The following is a 20,895-nucleotide window of genomic DNA, read 5'->3' as shown; positions in this document are numbered from 1 at the left end:
ATTTTCCTCTCCAGTTCTTCTCTCTCTCTCTCAAGTGTCTAGTTAAGACATGTGCCCCTAATCCTCATCACACTGATAAATAAAATGTTAAAGGATTTGATCACCACTGAAAACCTTTTGTATAATGATTTTCAGTTTTGTTATAAAGTGGATTTGTGAGTGGTAGGACACAAATATGAAGAGATAAATTGGATGAAAACGATTCTTTGTTGATCAACAATAATTATTTAAACAATTTACAACTGAAAGGAATTACTTTCAAAATAACTTTGTTGATGTTAGTAAACATCCATTGAATTAATGTTATAATCAGTTAATGTAGTAAATTAACTAAAAAAATTTCAATTATTCAAATTTTAAAACGAGACAAAATCTTATAATTTGAATAACTATAAATTGCATATATATATATATATATATATATATATATATGTAGATTGTAATCACATTGTTTCTTTTTAGACTGATTCCCCTTGTTACCTCCTCTTTTAGAGTTCTATGCAAAACTTGAAATATAACCATTTCTTTTTTAATTGAAAGGAGGAAATAGTAAACAAATGCTTGCATCTTAATAATTGAAATTTATAAAACAAAACCTTCTTCTGTATTGAATTTAAGTTTAAAAAATAATGTTTAAACTTATTTGAGTTATTTTTGATTAGTATTACTAGAATTAAAATTGTTGTATATCTGTGCATCACTGCATTGTATGCTTAAATTAAATGCAATCTTATATAAGTATATTATGTCAAAGGGTTGCAACCATGCCATTCTAGATTGTAGGCCATTTTAAGATGCAGATGAGAAGCACAATTGGAGGCATATTGTAAAGGTTTGAGTTTTTGAATTTTTGAATGAAATTAAGGCAACCATATTTGAAATCCACCTAAGAATAAAAGGATAGGTTGAAAGTTAAATAAATGAAAATACTTCTTTAGATCATATATTTTACTGGTAACACAGCAGCCTGGAAAGAAAATGGCTGCTGAGTTTTATGTAAATACCGAAAGAAATCCTCACTTCACATCTAAATTATAAAAATAATTAATATTCGTAAGGAAAATTTGCTTCACTCAAAAAGTGTTTTTCATATTAACAACATAAATTATGCATTTTACACATCTAAGAATGCTTGGCGATCTATTGAATCATTTTGAAATTGTCAAACAACTTTATAACAAGTTAAAATATTGTCATTTCCTTAGTTTGCATGAAATCATTTACAAGACTTGTTAGCTGCATTTTAAGAACTCGGCTGCCATTTTCTTTCTAGGTTGCTGTGTGTACACATTACGTTTTTACAAAACATTTTAATTACGTTTTTTTTTTGTTTAATACTTATCAGTTTCAACAACAAAATATTTTCATTAATGTTTCAACATAACTTCTCATTCCGTGTATTTTTTTCTCTGGAAATCAACCGTTTTCAATTGGCCTCCATTTGTGTTTCTCAGCTATGAAGTGGTATGTTGTATAGAAAATACCATGGTTGCAACATTAATAAAATTGATTAGATAAAAATATGTATTTTAGAGTAAGTTTATTTACAAACATAAAATGATTCTGAGTATGCACATTATTTTCTAAACTTCTTTTTGTTTTGTTTTAGGGTGATCAAATGAGACCGAGAGTTGTCAAAAGAGGAATTGATGACTTTGCAACTGTTCTGGATGGTATTTATTACATAGCTCCTTTTATATACAATTCCCTCTTGTTTCTGTTAAAGTTTTCCTTTTCTTATATTGATATCAAAATACATTAAACAGAACAATAACAAACATGGCAATATATATATATATATATATCTATGCAAATGGAAATTCAATTAACTTTCTTGAAGTTATATTTTTGGATTTTACCGTCATTGGATTATTTATCTTCCACCAGACTATCCATTCACATGTAATCACCTTTTTCTTCACCATATTCCCTCTGCTTCACTTTTTTTGTTATCAAGTAAGATCTTTGACTTACTTGTTTCATCAAATACTTTTGTATGCAAAATCCGATCTCGCATTTTGCTAATTCCTACCTTCTGATGAGAAGGAAAGTATTTCTTCGAAACTCCGCGGATTAAGGACTATCCACTTATCAAGTGTTTCCTTTTCAGATTAAATATGTTTATAACTCTTTTTCAAAGTGTTTTTTAACATGTTTTATTAACTGTTTGCTTGTATATATATATATATATATATATATATATATATATATATATATATAGGTACAATGGAATTTTGTTGAAAAGGCATTTAAAATTATTAAATGCTTTTATATGGAAGATAATAAATCTGACCAAAGAAAAATTACTACTGAAGAAGGGTCTATCAAGCATATATGGAAATAAAACTTGGCCAGTGAAGGTTGAGGATATGAGTTGCATGAAGAGAATTGATATAATATATGTGTAATGTAAGTCTTGAAGACAAGCTTAGATATGATGAACTCTGGAAGATGTGGACAATATAGGGAGTTGTGTGCAGTTGCTTTGGTCACATTGAAGAAAATAAATGAGAGAGCTTGTTATATGTAAGACAGTTGAGTTAGCAGGATCAGTTGGTAGGAAAATATGAGAGGAAATGATAAGAATAGATTCAAGAGAAAGGAATAAAGATCTAGCCAGAGATAAGTTAATTTGGAAGTCAATTTCTAAAAGCAGTTGAACACATGCCATCATGTAGAACAAATGCTTAACTAAATATAACAGCCTAAATTTAAAATACAAAAATAACTGATATTATTTTTTAGAAAATATATTTTCAATAGTGATAGTTTATAATTATTACTCCTTCATTATTGAAAAAAAAAAACTGAAAGCAAAGACATTAAATCTCTTTGATAGTTTAAGAATGACATTTCAATAATTAATTTTTAATTTAATTTTAACTTGTGATAAACAGCCTTTAATTTATTATAAACATAGATGTTTTAATTTTTTGCTTTGCTTGAATAATATATTCAAATACTTCCATTTATAGCATTCTAAAACAATTGATGTAAAATTCCTGAAGCATTTTCTAAAATAAAACTATGCATTCAGTAATGTATAAATTTTGAACATTTTATTTCAATTTAATTTTTGGTAAATATTTGAAAACAGTAATTTTTGCATAGATTAACTAAAAAAGATGTGTATTTATTTTGACAATGCTGAATCTTTATAAATCTTATTTTTACTGCAATTACTCAAACTAGCAATTGTGACAATTTCTAGTGGATGTATGTTGCCCCTCCCCCTCCACACACATACTGTAATGCTTGAAAAGATGGTCTTATGACAACAAAACAAATACTTTACCACCCCCACTCCTTAATGCCTGGGAGAATTGCTTGATGACAATAGCTACCCCCTTCCCCTTTGAATTAAACTTTGAAAGATAATACATTAATCTGAACTAATATATTATGCAGATAGTACAATAGAAGTAATAGTTTTTGAATTTCAAATTCAGACAGATACCAAATCTCAATTAATCTTAACATTATTTTGTCCGAATTAAACATAACATGACAAAAGATTTGTGTAAAAAAATGATACAATTCTTCTTCTATACAATTTCTACATATTAACCTTACTCTTAAATTACCTGAATATAGTTTATATTAAAAACAAACTCTACAAATCTTTTTTTTTTTTTTTTTAGGTGAAACTGGACAAATTGATCATTTAGTATTTGTTGTACATGGAATTGGAGCTGTATGTGACATTCGATTCCGTAGTATTGTTGAATGTGGTAAGTATAGATTTAAAAAAAAAAAAAAGAAAGAAAATGTTATTGTTTTTCCTTCTCTTTTGCACAACTCAACCATGTTCTGCAAAGCCCAAAACAAAAACAACAGCTCTCTTCTCCTGATCCCCTCTCCTTTCTCTCCCTCCCACTTTTCCTTTTTTTTCTTCTCCTTTCTCCCTCACTTCTCCACTGGCTTCCTGACTCAAAACACACCAAATAACCTTTGCAAAACTCAATCAATAACTATTTAAAGATATAAGACAACTTGAAGCATAGAACTTTTTTCAGAATTGCTGGATTCGGCATTGAATAACCCAAAAAGGATTGATATGCCAAAAAAAAAAAAAGATTAGCCTAATAATAATTATCGTCCTGTTGGTTGAGGCTGTAGAATTCGCCAACTGCACCTCTGCAGAGGGTACCACAAGGAAGCATCCTGTCTCACACTTTTTAGTATCAAAATAAATAACATTGTTAAAAATATAAATGCAGGAACATGTGGATGATTTCCTGATTCAAAATATATTCCAAGGATAGAACGCCATTTACAACTTTGTCTAAACAAAATAAATGAATGGACAACAGAAAATGGGTTTAAATTTTCAAAAGAAAAAACAAAAGCCATCCATTTTTGCCAAATCCGGAAATGACCCAATACTGAAACTGAACAATTATAATTTATAATGTATATAGTTATATGACCTATAGTTGACCAATATAAGTACTTGGGTATTATCTCTGATAAAAAGCTAACATTCATTCCTCATATCAAATGCCTCAAACAGAAATGCAACAAAACCATTCAACTCTTAAAAGTAGTAGCACACACAGACTGGATTACAGACAAAGATACAATAATTAAATTATACAGATCCCTTGTCAAATCAAAGGTGGATTATGGATGCTATATTTATGAATCTGCAAGAAAGTCTTACATAAAGGAATTGGACATGATATATCACAAAAGGCTAAGATTAGCTTTAGGAGCCTTCCCCACTTCTCTTAAAGTTTGTGTAGAGTCAGATGAACCCCCATTATCACTTAGAAGAGAAAAACCAGGGCTACGCTATTATACAAAATTGGCATCATGTTCAACTAATTTTGCTTATAAATGTGCCTTCCACCCCCAGTACAAAAACCTTTTGGATAGAAAAGAAAATGTTATAAAACCATTTAGTCTACATATGGAAGAATCCATAAGTAAAACCCAGATAGACATTGCAATAATACACGAATCTGTAAAACTTAAATACCTCCCCCCTCACTGCTGAAAAAACAACCAAAAATAATATTAAACTTAAGTATCCCAAAACAAAATCCAATCCTATACCCAGAAAAATTCCAAATAATCAAAGATAAATATCCCAAACACTCAACGATTTATACAGACGGTTCAAAATATGTGCATTTATACACAATAAAACAATCCTATTCAAAAGATTACCAGACAAAACATTCATCTACAGTGCCAAAGTATCGGCCATTGGTATGGCACTTGACCTTGTAGAAGATTCTAAAGATAAAGAATTCAATACCTGTTCAGATCCAGATTAATACTTGTACACTGGAAAATAGGAAACTGACAAACCCAGTAATCACCAAAATCATAAATAGAATTGATATTTCCAAAAATAAAAATGTCCTTTTTTTTTTGTTGGATACCAACATAAAGGGAAACGATATAGCTAACAAAGCAGTTAAAGCAGCATTAAGATTGACCCCAACCAAAGATAATACTGATTTAAAACAAATTATTAATATTAATATATTAGAAATACATGGCAAGAGTTGTGGAGTTTGTGTACTAAAAACAAACTGTATCAAATCAAGGAAACCATAAACCAAAAAAAGACTCCAGATAAGTCATACCTCTATAACACAAAACTCAAAAAAGAGGAAGCCCTACTTTGCATACCCTCCAGGAACCATACACTGTCAATCATATACTGACAAGATGTGAAGACCTGAATATAAGTCACCTAAATTTATATAATCAAAAATATTTAAAGGACATATTCACTCATGCAGACCCAACTACCCTCCTCAAATATACACATTTGAAAAAAAAAAAAAACATGAATTGGTAATTAATCTGATGTTGCTAAGGTAAAAAGAAATTGTTATCCTGTTGACTAAAACTTTAAAGACATTTCAAAGATTATATTTGTTTTGATTTAAAGATAATTATTTTTATGGCAAGAAGAAAATTACAATTTTAAATTAAGAAAAAACATTTATTTCATTTAAAGTTGAACTGCCGATAACAATTTTTATAAAAGAAAAAAAATCATTTTTTTTTAATAGTATTGAGCCTAACAGGCATTTATTATTAAAAAAAAAAAAAAAAGCAGATATTATTAACCGTAAATGATACAATTTGATGTAGAAAGTACCATGGACTTTCCATGGGGTCCACTTATTATATAAAAATACTGTATGACACACCCTCTGCTCAGAGGTGAAATAGCAATTCTTCAATTCATTATTTTCAATAGTTTTATTTTTTAAATTAAAAATAAAACCTATAAAACAAATTAAAATGAAGGGAAGGGGGAATGATGCATCCTTTTATAAAATGGAATCCACTTATACGAATAATCATAGATAATGTTACCAAAATCATTGTCAATCAGATTTGTGCTTTTAATTTTAATTAATTTAAATAATTTTAATTGTAATATCGTTTGTTTCCCCTTCTGGGTTCTGTTTATTTAATATTTCTTTCTAAGGAAGCCATTTTTTTTTTTTAAATAGAATCTTTAAATCCTGCATTTCTCACCTAACTTGGTTTTATGTTACAGTTGATGATTTCCGTTCAATTTCCCAACAACTTCTTCAGTCACATTTCAGTGATGCTGTAAGAACTGGAAGAATTGGACGTGTTGAATTCTTGCCAGTTCATTGGCACACAACCCTGCATGGAGATGCTACAGGAATTGATAAGTAAGCGTGATGAAAATGTTTTTATAAAAACTATATGTTAAGCTTAATTGCTGTATTTATTTATTAAAACATATTAAAACCTTATATTCATTCTTTTATGATTATTTCATCCTTTTTTTCTGCATTTCATCTGGTGAACCCTTGCCATTTTAAATTTCCTTTCTTGTCGCTGGCTTGAGATGAATGGCTGAACATTTTTAAAAAATGTTTTGAAAGTATTACTGGTGTCTTTTTTTCTCCTTATTGAATTAAAAAAAAAAATTTTTTTTTAACCAAATTCACTTCGAATTGGATTTTAACAAGTCAAATTTTTTTCTCTTCGTAATAATTTTTTTTTTTTTTTTTTTTTTTTTTTTTTTTCAGTCGATTGAAAGCAATAACCTTACCCAGCACAGGGAAACTACGCCATTTTGTGAATGATACTTTATTGGATATTTTATTCTATACTAGTCCTAAATACTGTCAGGTAAGTTACAGGAATTGGACTATTTAATTTTGTAACCAACTGTTATATGCTTTACTATTTGAAATAATACTATTCTTGTAATGTAGTAATACTATTCTTGTAATGTAGTAATACTATTCTTGTAATGTAGTAATACTATTCTTGTATGTAATTAATACTATTCTTGTATGTAATTAATATAAACTACAACAAAACAATTTGTACATTCTCTTAAGCACTTTAAACTAATAATGAATATCTTTTAGATTTAATATTTTGCAGATTATAAAAAAAAAGTCACTTAGTTAAAAAAAATATTTTTATGTTATCATAGTAATTTCTTTGAATTTATAAAATGTGTCCAGTTAAAAAAAAAAAATCCTTTTTGTAACCCTTACCTCCTATGGACATAGTCACAGTGGATTACAAGTTAAATCACAAATGTAACATTATCTACTCTCGGACCCTTTTAAATGTAGTCAGGTATTCAATAGACACTGAAAATATGTCGGGTTTAGCTCTAAGGTGCATAAAAATATACAGGCACTAAGTCTGTGTGACAACGCAACTTCCACATGAACAGGTTTTCAGAGGTACTAAAGAGGTACTTTTAGTCTCCGAAATGTCTCTGTAGTTGGTCATCTGATCGTTGGGTGTACTATTGGTTTCTTCTCTCACAAAAGGTCGATATTCAACTGAAAACCCTTGTTGCTGTAAAGATCTGGTTTGTTGATGTCTGTAAAAAACTAAATGACTGTGAAAACATGAAAAATGTAAAAAAAAAAAAAATTAAAAAAATAAATTGATTAACAAGTCATTGATAATTGTTTTCTTATAACAATAATTATTAAATATTCCAATAGACAAGTTTTATCCTTCAGGGCTGAGACAATTTTTATTCTCATTTTTATATTTATTAATTTTAATTTTTATATTTTTCCCTATCCTGTGTGCCATTTTTGTTAGAGGGGGGAACGAAATTTATTCCACATTAAAAGCCAACATTGTCTCCTTGTGAGGAGGTTCATTATTATTATTTTAAACTATCACCTTTTGTTAACATTTTACTGTACTATCATTATGATAACTATTAATAACATTATTTTTACCGTTCAACAATTTGGTTTCAATTTCGTTATACATATTGAAATCAATTGCGTCTCTTTTTTGCCGTTTGAATTAAACGCTTTTACATTGCAATATTTAAAAATAAAAAATACATTCCTCTTCCACAAACAGCTAAAATGATTCACGTGAACTCTTTTTAACATTATTGCTAGGAATGAACACTGTCCATACTACAAATTTTCAGTTTTTTCAATGTCTTTCATTTTCATTTCGATACTTTTTGTGACCAAGAGTGGAGGATTGCTTGAAATATAAAAAAAATAATTAAAAAAAAATATTAAATACAAACTGTAACATCGTTTTCATGCTTCAAAAACCCCTCATAACCTTTTAATCACTATCCTAGTAGCATACGTGGACTTTTAACATATTATATATATATATATATATATATATATATATAGTTTGCATACAAAGAAAATTAGAATGGGTGGCTTATATAATTCTTATATAATTGTTTCTCCTCTTCAAAACAGAGAGTGACAAATTAATTTCCTTTTTTTTTCTTCTCTCTCCTCTCCCCAACAAACCAACGTTTCCAATGAACGATAAATTCACTGCAAGAATTTAGTGTCAGTAACTCTTCATAAACATCTTAGTTGACCTTATAATCTCCAGTTTTTTTTTATCAGCTGGTCTTTTCAAGCTGGTGCTGGTAAAATTTGTGAGAATCACCCAGCAAGGTTAGTCAATTTTGCCTGGAATCCATAAGCTTGCCATACTTTAGATTTAATTTAGGTTTTCGCTCTGATATTGATATTTAACTCTGATATTGACTACTGCTTTAGTAATATATACTCTGCTTATTCCTTTTTTGTCAATCAATCACGTTTCTATCTGCATACAAAGATACAAACTTTGAAAGCATAACTTTTTAATAGTATATATCAAAGTTCTTGCAGTTTTTATCTTTTAAATTTAGATGTTTTTGTCTTTCCAATCTCAAGTGGTTAGAAATCATTGTATACATTACGTCTAATTTAGAAGTAAGTTCTTGAACAATTGTGCATGGATTGGAGTGGACTAAGGCTCTTTATTGATAGTTGTCAACATCCGATAGCTGATCACTACATTCATCATTTTCAAGACTTTCATCATCGCCACAAAATTTCTTAAACCACTATTGAACTGTACATTCAGCAATGGTTCTTGGCCCAAACGCTTCATTGATATCGCGTGCTGTTTCAGCAGCTTTTAGGCCTAGCTTAAATTGAAATAAGAAAATTGTACAAATTTGCTTTTTTTCATCTTGTATTTAACACTCTAAAAAGAATTGTTTTAAAACAATTGTAATTTAAACGATTAGACAGAGCAAAAAACGTTCTTTAAAATGATATATAAAGTAAACATATTATAACAAAAACTTATTTGAAAATACATCATTTGAAATCAAAATTAAAAATTCCGTAAGAATCTTGTCAACCTATTATATAAAATGTAAAATGTGACTGTCCGGGTATTATAAATAGGGCTATGACAACAGCATATTCTTTTCATTGTTTTGACTCTCGAGTATATATCCGACACAGTTCAACACAGTTAATCAACTGTGAACCACATCACACTATATAAAAGCATATAAGATATCAACGGATACACACTTGAGAGTCAAAACAATGAAAAGAATATGCTGTTGTCCTAGCCCTAATCATAAATATTAATTCCAAACAACAAACTAAAGGAGTTTCCCTTTAAAGTATACCTCTCTCCTCACTTGAGTCTAATGCATTTTCCTTTCTCATCCACATTTTTATACCAACGAATAATCTTTTCTCTATAACCCCTTTTTCAATTGCTAGTATCTATTATTTTTTATAAAAGATATTCGACTTAGCTCCAGTCTTTGATTTCTTCTTGTTGCTACTACACTCAACAGAAAAGACTTTCCATTCTCTTTGCATGTGCATGGTGTCAGGCAGAATTTTCATGAATAGAGCTTCTTTGCTAGAGCTTCCAATCTGTGGAACACATTACTGCAGGACTGCTTCTCTGCTGATTACGACATCGTCATTTTCAAATCCAGTGTCAGCAAATTCTTGTCATGGACATGAAATGCAATTCATACCATTTATTAGCATTATTACTCTTATAGTGTTCCTTATCTCTTGATTGGCAAGCATTCACATCTCAGTTCTTATCATCTGAAGGCTCTTTTCCATTAGAAGTGATGAACCTAACAAAAATACATTGTTGGAAAAATTATCCTGTTGTAAGGATGGCCTTCAAAACTGGTCTCGTTGAGCGTGTGGAAAAGAAAAGTCTCATGAAGCACGGTCAGGTCAATAGAGAAGTTGTTCTAGTCATGGTCAGGAATTGCTGAATGTTTCAGATGTTATGAGCAGGTGCATTGTCATGGTAAAGCAGCCATGATTTGTCATGTCACTCTTCTCTATTCTCATATCTTGAACAAAGCAAACGTCAGAATATCTCTTTGTATACTTGCTGATTAATCCCTTCACCTTGCAACAAAAACTTGATGTAGATGATGTCCCTTGCATCAAAGAAATCCAGTTCTATTACTTTTCAGACAAACTTTGTATGATTGATATTTCATGCTGCATAATCTTTTTTTTTTATTTGTAGACCATGTGTGATACAGTTGGATCTGAAATCAATCGTTTGTACACTCTGTTCTTGAAGAGAAACCCTACATTCCATGGTTCACTCTCAGTGGCTGGTCATAGTTTGGGTGAGCAATTTTTAAAGAAAACATTAACAAAAAATTAAATTAAAAAAAAAAGTCATAAAATGAAAGACATTCATATTTACTAATCATTATTTTAATTTATTTTTTATAGCCTGATACTTGGAATGTTTGGCTTGCATCAGTAAAAAAAAAAAAAATCAAACTTTAATGCTTTAATTGCTAGTAGTCATGATGTTTTAAATTAATTAGGACCGAAATAAATGTAATATTCCAAATGTCCTCTACTACAATCAAACTTAAATTTTTTTTTAAAGTGTTCTAGGGTTCAACCAAAAGACTTGTGTAGGCAATAGCAAGGTATGTTATCTCAATATTCCATACAAATCTTTCACTTAGTGATACAGGCTCTAAGTGAAAGATTGTTTAAGCAATCTGCCCCACTACAAGGGTAGTGCATGCATGTATGTGTATATATAATTTATTTAAATACTAGACACTACTATATTAGCTGGCAATAGCTGAGCTTGTTCATCTGGTCATTCTAGGATTACGAAAAATTCTGGTCTATTATTTCTTCAGCTATTAATCAGTCATGTTTAGGGTGGAAGGTTAATGGAATGGAAGTTAATTGACTATCAGCGTTCTTTACTGATTTTTATTTTATTGTAAATATTCCCATAAATCTATAATGAAGGACATTTTTCACATATGCAAGATAAATTTAAAGTAAACATTTCTTTATTTAACAAAACTGATCTTAAAGTACAAACAAACATTCCATACAATTCAACTTATCAAATAGAAGACAGTTTGTAAAATCACCTTCCTATTCTAAATAAAATTCATGAGTTTACTTAGAGAAAGAACAATCCAGAATTGTTCCTAAGTCTAGAATGATCAGACAAATAAAATCTCCAGTAGACAGAGTAATCTATAATATTTACATAAAATAATATTAGCTCTTGTATGACTTATGATCGAGCAGTTTGATTTCATTTTTCCTACTGGTGATGCATACTCTCTCTCTATCTCTCTCTCTCTCTATATATATATATATATACAATAAAATTTATGTAAACATTAAATCAGCTTAAAGCAGAGGTGGTGGAAGTGAATACTTGAGCATGTCAAATATTATCATCACCAATTAACCAAAGTGAAGTTGCTACATCCCTTCATAATGATGCTTTCGAGAATTACAGGTATCACTAATACATATATGTAACCAGAATGTATGTACACACATACACACCTACATCTGGTACGTATTTTTTGTACAAACTTTCCACTTTTAAATACACATGCACAGACAGAACATATACTCAAACACATGTTAACAAGTAAACCCAAACTAGATAGACATGTATATTGCTGTTGTGTAGACATGATTAAAACTAACGTTTGCATACGCTCCTATATCGCCATATATCAAATATTTACATAATGGTTTACAAAGGAATACAAATTGTAATAGCGCACACACAAACCCACTCATTATACTTGCAATAATATTTCTGAACTAACAAATGGTACATACATTAATCAAAATTATGGAAAAAGTGGTAGAAGAAAATCTCATTTCAAATTGTAGAATTTTCTAAAACCATAATTTGCTTAATTAGAATGATTTGAATAAAACATTTAAATTGTTCCCTGTTTATCCCAAGTATTCACAGGATAGAGATTCTGGACATTTTTTCTTACAATTTTGAATATTTATGGTGCATCACTGAGACCAAATTCACTAGCTTAAAATGCTTTGTTTGTTGATAATTTTCTGTTTTCTATGGGTTTTGAAAATTTTTAATTCTTTGTGCAGTGTCATAAGTCTAGCTCTGTTTTTCTGATATTGATTTTTAAATACAAGTCACAAATATTTTAGTAATTATATATTTTAATTATTATTCTCAAAACATAAAAATACTTTTTCTCTATGCCTACATTGTATTTGAGATTTTAATAGCAATATAAATTTCAAACCAACATAATTTCTAAAATATAATTTTATGAAAAATATTCTCTTAATCACATTTAAAATAAGTAATTAAGCAAATAATAAAAAAAAAAACTTCTTTTGCATTTTGTACTAAAATGTAGCAATAAAAGAAAGTGGAAGTTTTGAACTTGAGTTTTGTCATCTTTCAGGTGAAAAAATAAAAAATTTTCATCTTTTTTTATTGAAACGTTTCTACACTTTATTGTAAAAAAATATGTAAAACTGTTCTATCAATCCAGTTTTTCAAAGACAACTTTTATTCCAGGTTCCTCAATTCTCTTCGACCTCCTTCTGCACCAACATGACTCACTTGGCAATCCTGATCCAGCTTTATCGGAAAAGAAATCGACAGAACAATTACCAGAAATGTCTGCAGTCGAAAATATGGAGGTCAGTAGTTAACAACGTTGCACAACTTTAAATCATTTTAATTAACAAATGCAAAAAGAAAAAACATTTTCATCTTATCATATTTAGGCAGACATTACAGAAATTTTCTTGATCTTTTCAATTCGTCTCATCTTTTGTTTTGTAATCAAAAAGATGAATAAAAGTTCCACAATTATTGTGAGTACTTTCAATTTGTTATCAAAACATTTTCAGGCAACATTAACATGAATAATAAGCTGGAAGAAAAACAAATTTAATAAAAACAACTAAGTTGCTGCATAACGGGTTTTGTTAAGTTGACAACTAATTGAGAAACAGAAAATGACATTTCAGTGATTAAATTGCATCTTTTAAATATGTTTTAAATATGTTTACTTGTTTCATAGGTAATGTTTCTGATTTTTAGTTGCTGAAACTGCTTGAGCTAGGAGGCCAGGACCACTAATATCAAGGCTTAGTGGTGGACCCATATTGGCCTGTCATAGCTATAGTGAAGCTAACAGAGGAAAGAAGGTTTACATCATTACTTACCTCTTCTTGCCTGGTGTATACACGGGTTAAGGGTCTCTTTTTATCCTGGCCACTGGCCTGCCAGTATGTATATTTATTTTTATTCATTTTTTTATTACAGAGTGGAACGATAAAATTATCGCCCTAGAAAAGACGCCATGATTCCATTTTCATTTGATGAAAACTGTTTTACTTTTTTTTTATTGCAGACCATATACTAGTTGGCCAGTTGTGTACAAATCGCAAGAGTGATAGAAGCTTTCTATTATGTCTGAAAGTGACACAATGTTCAATGAGCGAGATTGGAGATAGGCCACTGTACTACTTGTGCTTTCTACTGATTCAAGTTATGACAAGAGGACCATTGCCAGCACCTTCAAACTGCATCATTGGATTTGCCATGAATAACAGGGACATGCCCAGGGTGATAAAAACAAAGTTTCCAGTCATGGTTATGATCTTTGATGTGATTTCAAGTGAAGGCCACATTGTGCCACCTCACATCTTCGAAGTCGGCTTGAAAGTCAACACCAAAGTGTATGTGGATGTTCTGAAGAATGTGGTGACCCCCTAGTGCAATCAGGTGACCGCTGGCAGACCCTGGGTGTGGCAGCAGGACTCTGTGCTGGCCCACAAGTACAAAGAGACCCAGACTTGGCTTCAGAAGGAGTGCTACGTCTTTGTACACTTCTCTCGTTGCCCCCCTCCCCCCAACCTAAACCCGCTGGACTACTTCGTTTGGTCATACATCGAGAACATCACCAACATGACCTCCCACAATACCAAAGCCAGCCTGATCACTGGCACTTGTGGAAAAAGCATACTCCCAGTTCTGAACCCGGATTGAGGTAGTAGGTGGCTACATTGAATAGATGTCAACTCTAATAGATAATCAAGTCATCTGAATTGATTTATTTCAATAAGTTTTAAAATAAGTGTTATTTTCTTTAGGGCAACACTTTTATCATTACATCTTGTAGAAATTTCTCATTGTTTATAACTTCTTTGGTATTATAATATATTAAGTATCACCTGTAATGAGAACTCTATAAATAAAGGGGATGCCCCTGTTTGCAACCTGAGGAAGATGCTGAATGGCTTAAGACAGCACACCACGTTTTATTTGAATATTTGGTCAGGATTTACTTCCAATAAGAAGTATTCTCATGTCAGTGTTCTGACAAACTCTTGTATAGAAAGACTGAAGACACCCGAGGATAGTAGGCATTCAGTTTGTCAATACAACTTCTAATATTTTTAACTTAAAAAAAATATTCGCTAAGTGGTTTTTCTAATGTTGCTAACTAAAATTGTTCAAATTCAGAGGGAGGGCAGCTGTGTTTTTTGTAGTTGTTTGTAAAGTGAACTGGAATTTGAAGTTTGAGTTATATTTGACTTAAATAAGTTTTGTACAATCGTTATTTTATAGCCGAAGGCATTTAGGATACAAAAGTTTATGCTAGTCTTTTCTTTTTTTTTTTTTAAAAAGGTGGTAAGCGTATTATTAGTGATATCCATATGTACCTCTAAGAAAGTGATTTTATTTAGATTTAGTTCAGCAGTGAATTCTTTTGGAAAAGGTCTTGTAGTTTATGTATTTAGTTCAGAGATCCAGTCATGCAGTGTCTCAATTACTTTTAGTGAATTTTTTTGGTCTTTCAACTTATCCATACATTTTTAAAAATGTTGTGTGAATGACGCAGAAGTACTTAAAATAACTTTAGAACTTTTATTAATCCTCTTGATGTAAAAACAAAAAAGATTATTGAAAAGTTTGGCATAAAAAGTTTGGCATAAAAATTCACTTAAAGAATGTTGGAGATTTCATGTGCTGAAATGTGAAAATAACCAACTTAAAAACAGTAGTCTGAATAATTCAAATGAACTTTTTACTAGTGTTGTGACAATGAATCAGAATCTGAAAAATTGATACCTATTTTGTGATGCCAAAACGATTCTTTTAATTTTCTTTTTTTATTTGATTTTGTTTAAAGTAAAATCTTCCATTGCTGGTAATAATGATAAAATAATAAATATTTACTGATTTCAAAATATCAGTGAAGCTAAAATCGATACTTCACAAGTATATTTTGATATTTAGGAAAATATGTGCATATTTAACATGTGCTTTTTTTTTTTTTTTTAATGAAAATCGGGAAAAATAATCTTATAGTTAAATAATTAGAGACTTATAAAGAATCAGAATTGGGAATTTAGCACGGAATCGGTAATTGTATCAGAATTGGAAAAAAATATTGGCATCGTCCCACCACTACTTTTTACATAATGCACTAGGGTAGACTTCGTCGATCAAATATAGTTGAAGCACCTTATAATGACCAACAACCAAAATGAGCCATTTTGCCATATTCTGCTTTTCTCATAATTTGTGTTATTTGGATTACTGTTCTTATCTTGAATGTTATTTTCACAATGTTTCTGCTAATGTAACCTCTGACCTTCAAGTATGTCTTGTTGAATTTGGGAATCTGCATGGAATCCCAAATGAACTCTTTAATTCACGGGGGTAGTATGCTCTCGTTCCATAAGCATATGACCAGGTAGAAATTCTAAGTAATTTGCACTTGTATATTGAGTATCACTTGTACTGAGAATTGAACTTTCAACCACCAGAAGAATGTTATTTACAACTCATTCGATGTTACACACATTTTTTTTTTGATATATCAGTAAATCTTGTTCTCAGCTTCCTTGACTCAGAACTTTCTTTTCTTTTTTTAGCTTCCCCCTCCTGAGAAAAGTACAGAGGATCAACAACCAGACATGACTCTAGAGGAGCTCTTAGCGCGAGTGGGACTTCAAGATAAGCTGAAAATATTCGAACAAGAACAAATGGACATAGACTCATTGGTAAATAGAATTCATTTTATGGTTGAAATTTTTTATTAGATGCATTTATTTATAAACAGACTTTTATATGCAAATTTCATTTCCTTTTGAATCAACAAAGCTTTTTGTTGAATGTATACCATATAAGAACTGATTTTTTTTTCTCTCCTTGCACATTCTTCTAATTTGATAATATTTATAGTTAGCTGAAAGTCCTAGGAGAAATAGAAAAAAAAACATTGGCTAGTTCTTCTATGGCATTTATTGAATAAGAGTTTTTCAGATTCAAAATCTCTATTTAGTTTGGTAGTTAGTTTAGTTTATTTAGTTATGGCTCATTTTCTCTAATATTTGAAGATGATAAATCAATTTTTTTTCCTAAAATCCGCTAAGAATACGGTCATAGAAAACATTTTAAACAATGAATCTCTAATTTTGAAATTTCCAAAATTATAAAAAAAAAATTATTAGAAAATGTTTAATAAATAAATATATTTTGAAAAGATGAATTAATTGTGATGTTTTAAAAAAATTGATTTTTTTTTTTTTTTTTCTTCAGACGATGTGCAGTGATGCAGATCTAAAAGATCTTGGTTTACCAATGGGACCAAGAAAAAAATTGCAGATGTTGATGAAAGAAGAACTTGAAAAACGAGTAAGTTAATAAAAACACACAAATAATCAAATCAAGATGCAACACATTTTTTTATTGAACCTCATTAGTTGTATAGTGGGAGAAATACCCAAAAATCATGAAAAGAAAAAAGAATCCTTTCCTGCAAGCCAAAGAGTGTTTAGATTTTTTTTTTCATTATTTTTTATATTAATTTCAATTAATAAAAGAAAATTAATTTTTAAACTGAATAAAAATGACAAATTAACACTTTTTTTTTTTTTTTTTTTTTACACAGTGATCACCACTTATCAAGGCCCGGAAGCCACTCAGGGATAAGGGTTATTGCAAGTACATTACGTTAGTGTGGAGATTTGATGAAGTGTTTACTTAAGGGGGCTGTTCATTAGGAATTTTTTAACGTTGGACTTGAAGCCATCCAAGTTGTAGTCAGGTGGGAAACAGGCAGACGGAACAGAGTTCCACAGGTGTGCAGTTCTAAGAAAGAAGCTTTGTTCATGGAATCCACGTTTTGATTTAGGCACAGATAAAAAGTGGGGGAAATTTTTCATAGTGGATTCAGCTAGACGGGTGTTTTTCGTGAAAGATTGGCAAGGGAGGGGGGACCAGAGATTGGAGTTCAGACAAGCACCTGCCATGGAAATAACGATAAAACAAGGATAGGCTCGCAACGTCTCTTCTGTGGGAGAGAGGTTGCAGGGTAGAGAAAAGGGCATCCCCCACTAAGCCACAAAGTCTATTTTGTACTCTGTTAAGGCAGGATAGGCTGTTTTTAGCAGCTCCTGCCCAAATATGGCAGCAGTATTCCATCCTTGGACATACTTGGCTTTTATATAGATAGAGAATTGCATCAGTAGTGAGATATCTTGTGGAGCGGTAGAAGGATCCCATAATCTTTCCAGCGACCTTGGCAACAGTCTTGATGTATGTGTTCCATTTCAGATCAGGAGTAAAGGTCAAACCCAGAAGCTTGTCAAAACACGGGGCCTCTCCCAGACATGAGCCATCCATCCCAATTGATGCCAGATGGGGATTAGAGCGTTGATGATGTAAGGATAGGAGTTTGGTTTTAGCATAGATGTCAACGAATGATTTAAGTATGTGTTTAGGGAGGTCATTGATGTAGATCAGGAAGAGAGTTGGGCCCAGGATTGACCCCTGAGGGACTCCAGCATTAATACTGCAGGCCTCTGATTTGTCAAGAGCAATTGCCCTAGAAAGGAAGCCTTTGTCAAGAGATTCACTAATCCTGTGAGATATAACCGTCAGCACATCTGTGGTAGATCTTGCAGAGCGGAAACCATATTGTGTGTCACTAAGAAGGTTGTTTCTGCTGAGGTGGTTGACTATTTCTCTATTTAATATGGATTCCAGCAACTTACTCATAACACACAGGAGACTTATTGGTCTGTACTGAGAGGGAGATGACTTATCACCTGAATTCTTAAATACAGGGCAAACTGATGAGGTCTTCCAGGGAGTCGGAAAGCACTTCTTAAGGCAGCGCTTAAACAGTTTCGTAAGTATGGGAGCAAGTTCTGGTTGAAGCTTTTTTAACACTATAATTGGGATGCCGTCAGGGCCAGTTGCTTTACTGGAATCAAGGTTCTTGATTAGCTTGGCGACCTCATGCACGGATATTTGTATGTTACCTAGCATGTTCTGTGTTATAGGAGGAAATATGGGGAGTTGATGGCCTTCGTCGCATAGGGTAGAATTAGCTGCAAAGTTCTTGCCAAATAGTCTGGCCTTGTCTGATGCTGACGAGATGACCTCAGGTCCATTGATATTGGGATTGATGTTAGGATAGAACGTACGCTTCTGTTCAAGATCCTGTTTGCTATTTGTCAGAACTGGTGGGAACGAAGCCGCTGCTCAGCTACTTTGGATTTAACAGACTGAGCATATAGCTCTCTTGCATTTTTTATTACTCTTTTACAATGGTTGCTGGCAGTCCTGAAAGCAGCTTTAGTTTCAGTGTATCTATTACGTTGGTAGCTATGGAAAAAGTGATTTCTGTGCGCGATAGCAGCAGCACATTCTGGGAAGAACCATGGCTGGCTGTTAGGTTTTTGTTGGAATTTTTTAGATGGTATGAATTGGTCTATGCTCACAATTAACCATTCGGTCAGATCTGATACTATAGAGGACACTTCCTTTTTAAATATGGAGTGCAGAGGTAAATCAGATATGAATGTACGGAAGCTATCCCAGTCAGCCATAGAGTATCGGTATACAGTACGGTGGAGGGGTACGTCTGGGGACTTATTACATTTCGTTTTTATCTTGACTGATACGACGGAGTGGTCGGAGGATCCTAGAGGAGAATGAACGGAACATGAACATAGCTCAGGGGACGTTGAGAGAAAAAGGTCTAGGAGGCTTGCATATTGACCGGGTGTATCGGGCACACGGGTGGGTTCGTGAACAATCTGAGTGAGGTCATAATCAATGGCAAAATCATGACAAAACCTCCCCTCATCGTCTGTCTTATTTGAATGGGTTAGCCATTCCACGTTATGGACGTTGAAATCACCACAGATGTGGATGTTACTCGAGGGATGTGCAGACAGGATGTGATCTATTTTCTCAGATATGCTCTTAAAGATAGTAACTCCGCTGTTGTGGGGCCGATAGAGGGCAAATATAAATGCAGTGGTGTTAGCAAGTGCAACCCTGAAGCACATATAGGGTAAATTAGGATCTTCTCTAGAGATATCCCTGCCACACGGGAAGCCATCTTTAATGTAGGCACATATTCCATGCCCATGGCTATCTTGGGGGTCAGATTTAGCTGTTAAGTTAGAGTATCCATTAATTATGAACTCATCTAGGGAAGTGGTCGGTCCTATTCCAGTTTCGCTTAGAAATATGTTCGGTTTCGTCTCCTGTAATTGGGTTTCAACCTCTGGAAGGTTGGAACATAGACCCCTGATGTTGGAGGAGGAGACCTGGTAGTAGGGGTCTACGTTGGAAGATGGGGTTCTAGGTTTATTCGAGTTTTTATTCTGGAGATATTTCATGTTGAGGTTTTGGGATTTGTCGAACAGGTCGGCATACTTGGTTAGAGCAGTACAGAGAGGGAAAGTAAGAGAGAAAAAGACAGGAAATTTTTTTTTTTTTTTTTTTTTTTTTTGTAGCACACAAAAAGGTAAAGCCGTAACAATTACCCACTAGTATGGCATCGAGAGGCCCCACCAGAGACTACTGCATGGTCCAGATCCACTCACCAAATGGCAATGCAGCAGTCCCAGTACTTTGCGCCTGCTAATAGGACAGCCTCCTTAGTGGTTAATCCAAGATTCGGGTCCCTGACTATCAGGTGGATAACGTCAGCCCAGATAAAACGTTTACATCCAGCACCCTTACTAGTGACATGGCCACAAGGACAGACAGAGACAGAAAAATTGCCGACATCTCAGACTACTGTTCACTAAGTACTACCGACCTTTAAGTAGCTTTTTCTTCACCCCTTTGTCAGAAAAATCACTCATTGAATGAGGACTGAGGGACAAATAAGGAAAAACGAGAGTTACTGAAGCTGCCGATAACACATCCACTGTATTATCTACTCTCCATTAAAAAAAAAAAAAAGAGGAGGAAGGGGAATGGGTACAAGTGACT

The 20,895-nt window shown here is 32.1% G+C and overlaps 1 protein-coding gene across 4 annotated transcripts in view; it reads left to right on the top strand.

The window, feature by feature from the left end:
* Positions 1–20,895, top strand: part of LOC145267167 (triacylglycerol hydrolase DDHD2-like) — a 118,761-nt gene that overhangs the window by 70,885 nt on the left and 26,981 nt on the right. For all 4 annotated transcript variants that reach the window (XM_080123219.1, XM_080123218.1, XM_080123217.1 and 1 more), the window contains 8 exons: positions 1,610–1,673; positions 3,642–3,731; positions 6,530–6,671; positions 7,035–7,137; positions 10,828–10,933; positions 13,153–13,277; positions 16,530–16,658; positions 17,197–17,292. In XM_080123219.1, coding sequence (XP_079979345.1) covers positions 1,610–1,673; positions 3,642–3,731; positions 6,530–6,671; positions 7,035–7,137; positions 10,828–10,933; positions 13,153–13,277; positions 16,530–16,658; positions 17,197–17,292 — 855 coding nt within the window. The remainder of the gene's footprint in view (positions 1–1,609; positions 1,674–3,641; positions 3,732–6,529; positions 6,672–7,034; positions 7,138–10,827; positions 10,934–13,152; positions 13,278–16,529; positions 16,659–17,196; positions 17,293–20,895) is intronic.

Source organism: Euprymna scolopes, chromosome 42 (assembly GCF_053919585.1).
Source record: "Euprymna scolopes isolate OS-2025 chromosome 42, ASM5391958v1, whole genome shotgun sequence".
Lineage (NCBI taxonomy): Eukaryota > Metazoa > Mollusca > Cephalopoda > Sepiida > Sepiolidae > Euprymna > Euprymna scolopes.
Note: the sequence above shows the minus strand (reverse complement) of the source record. Positions and strands in the feature narration are given on the sequence as shown.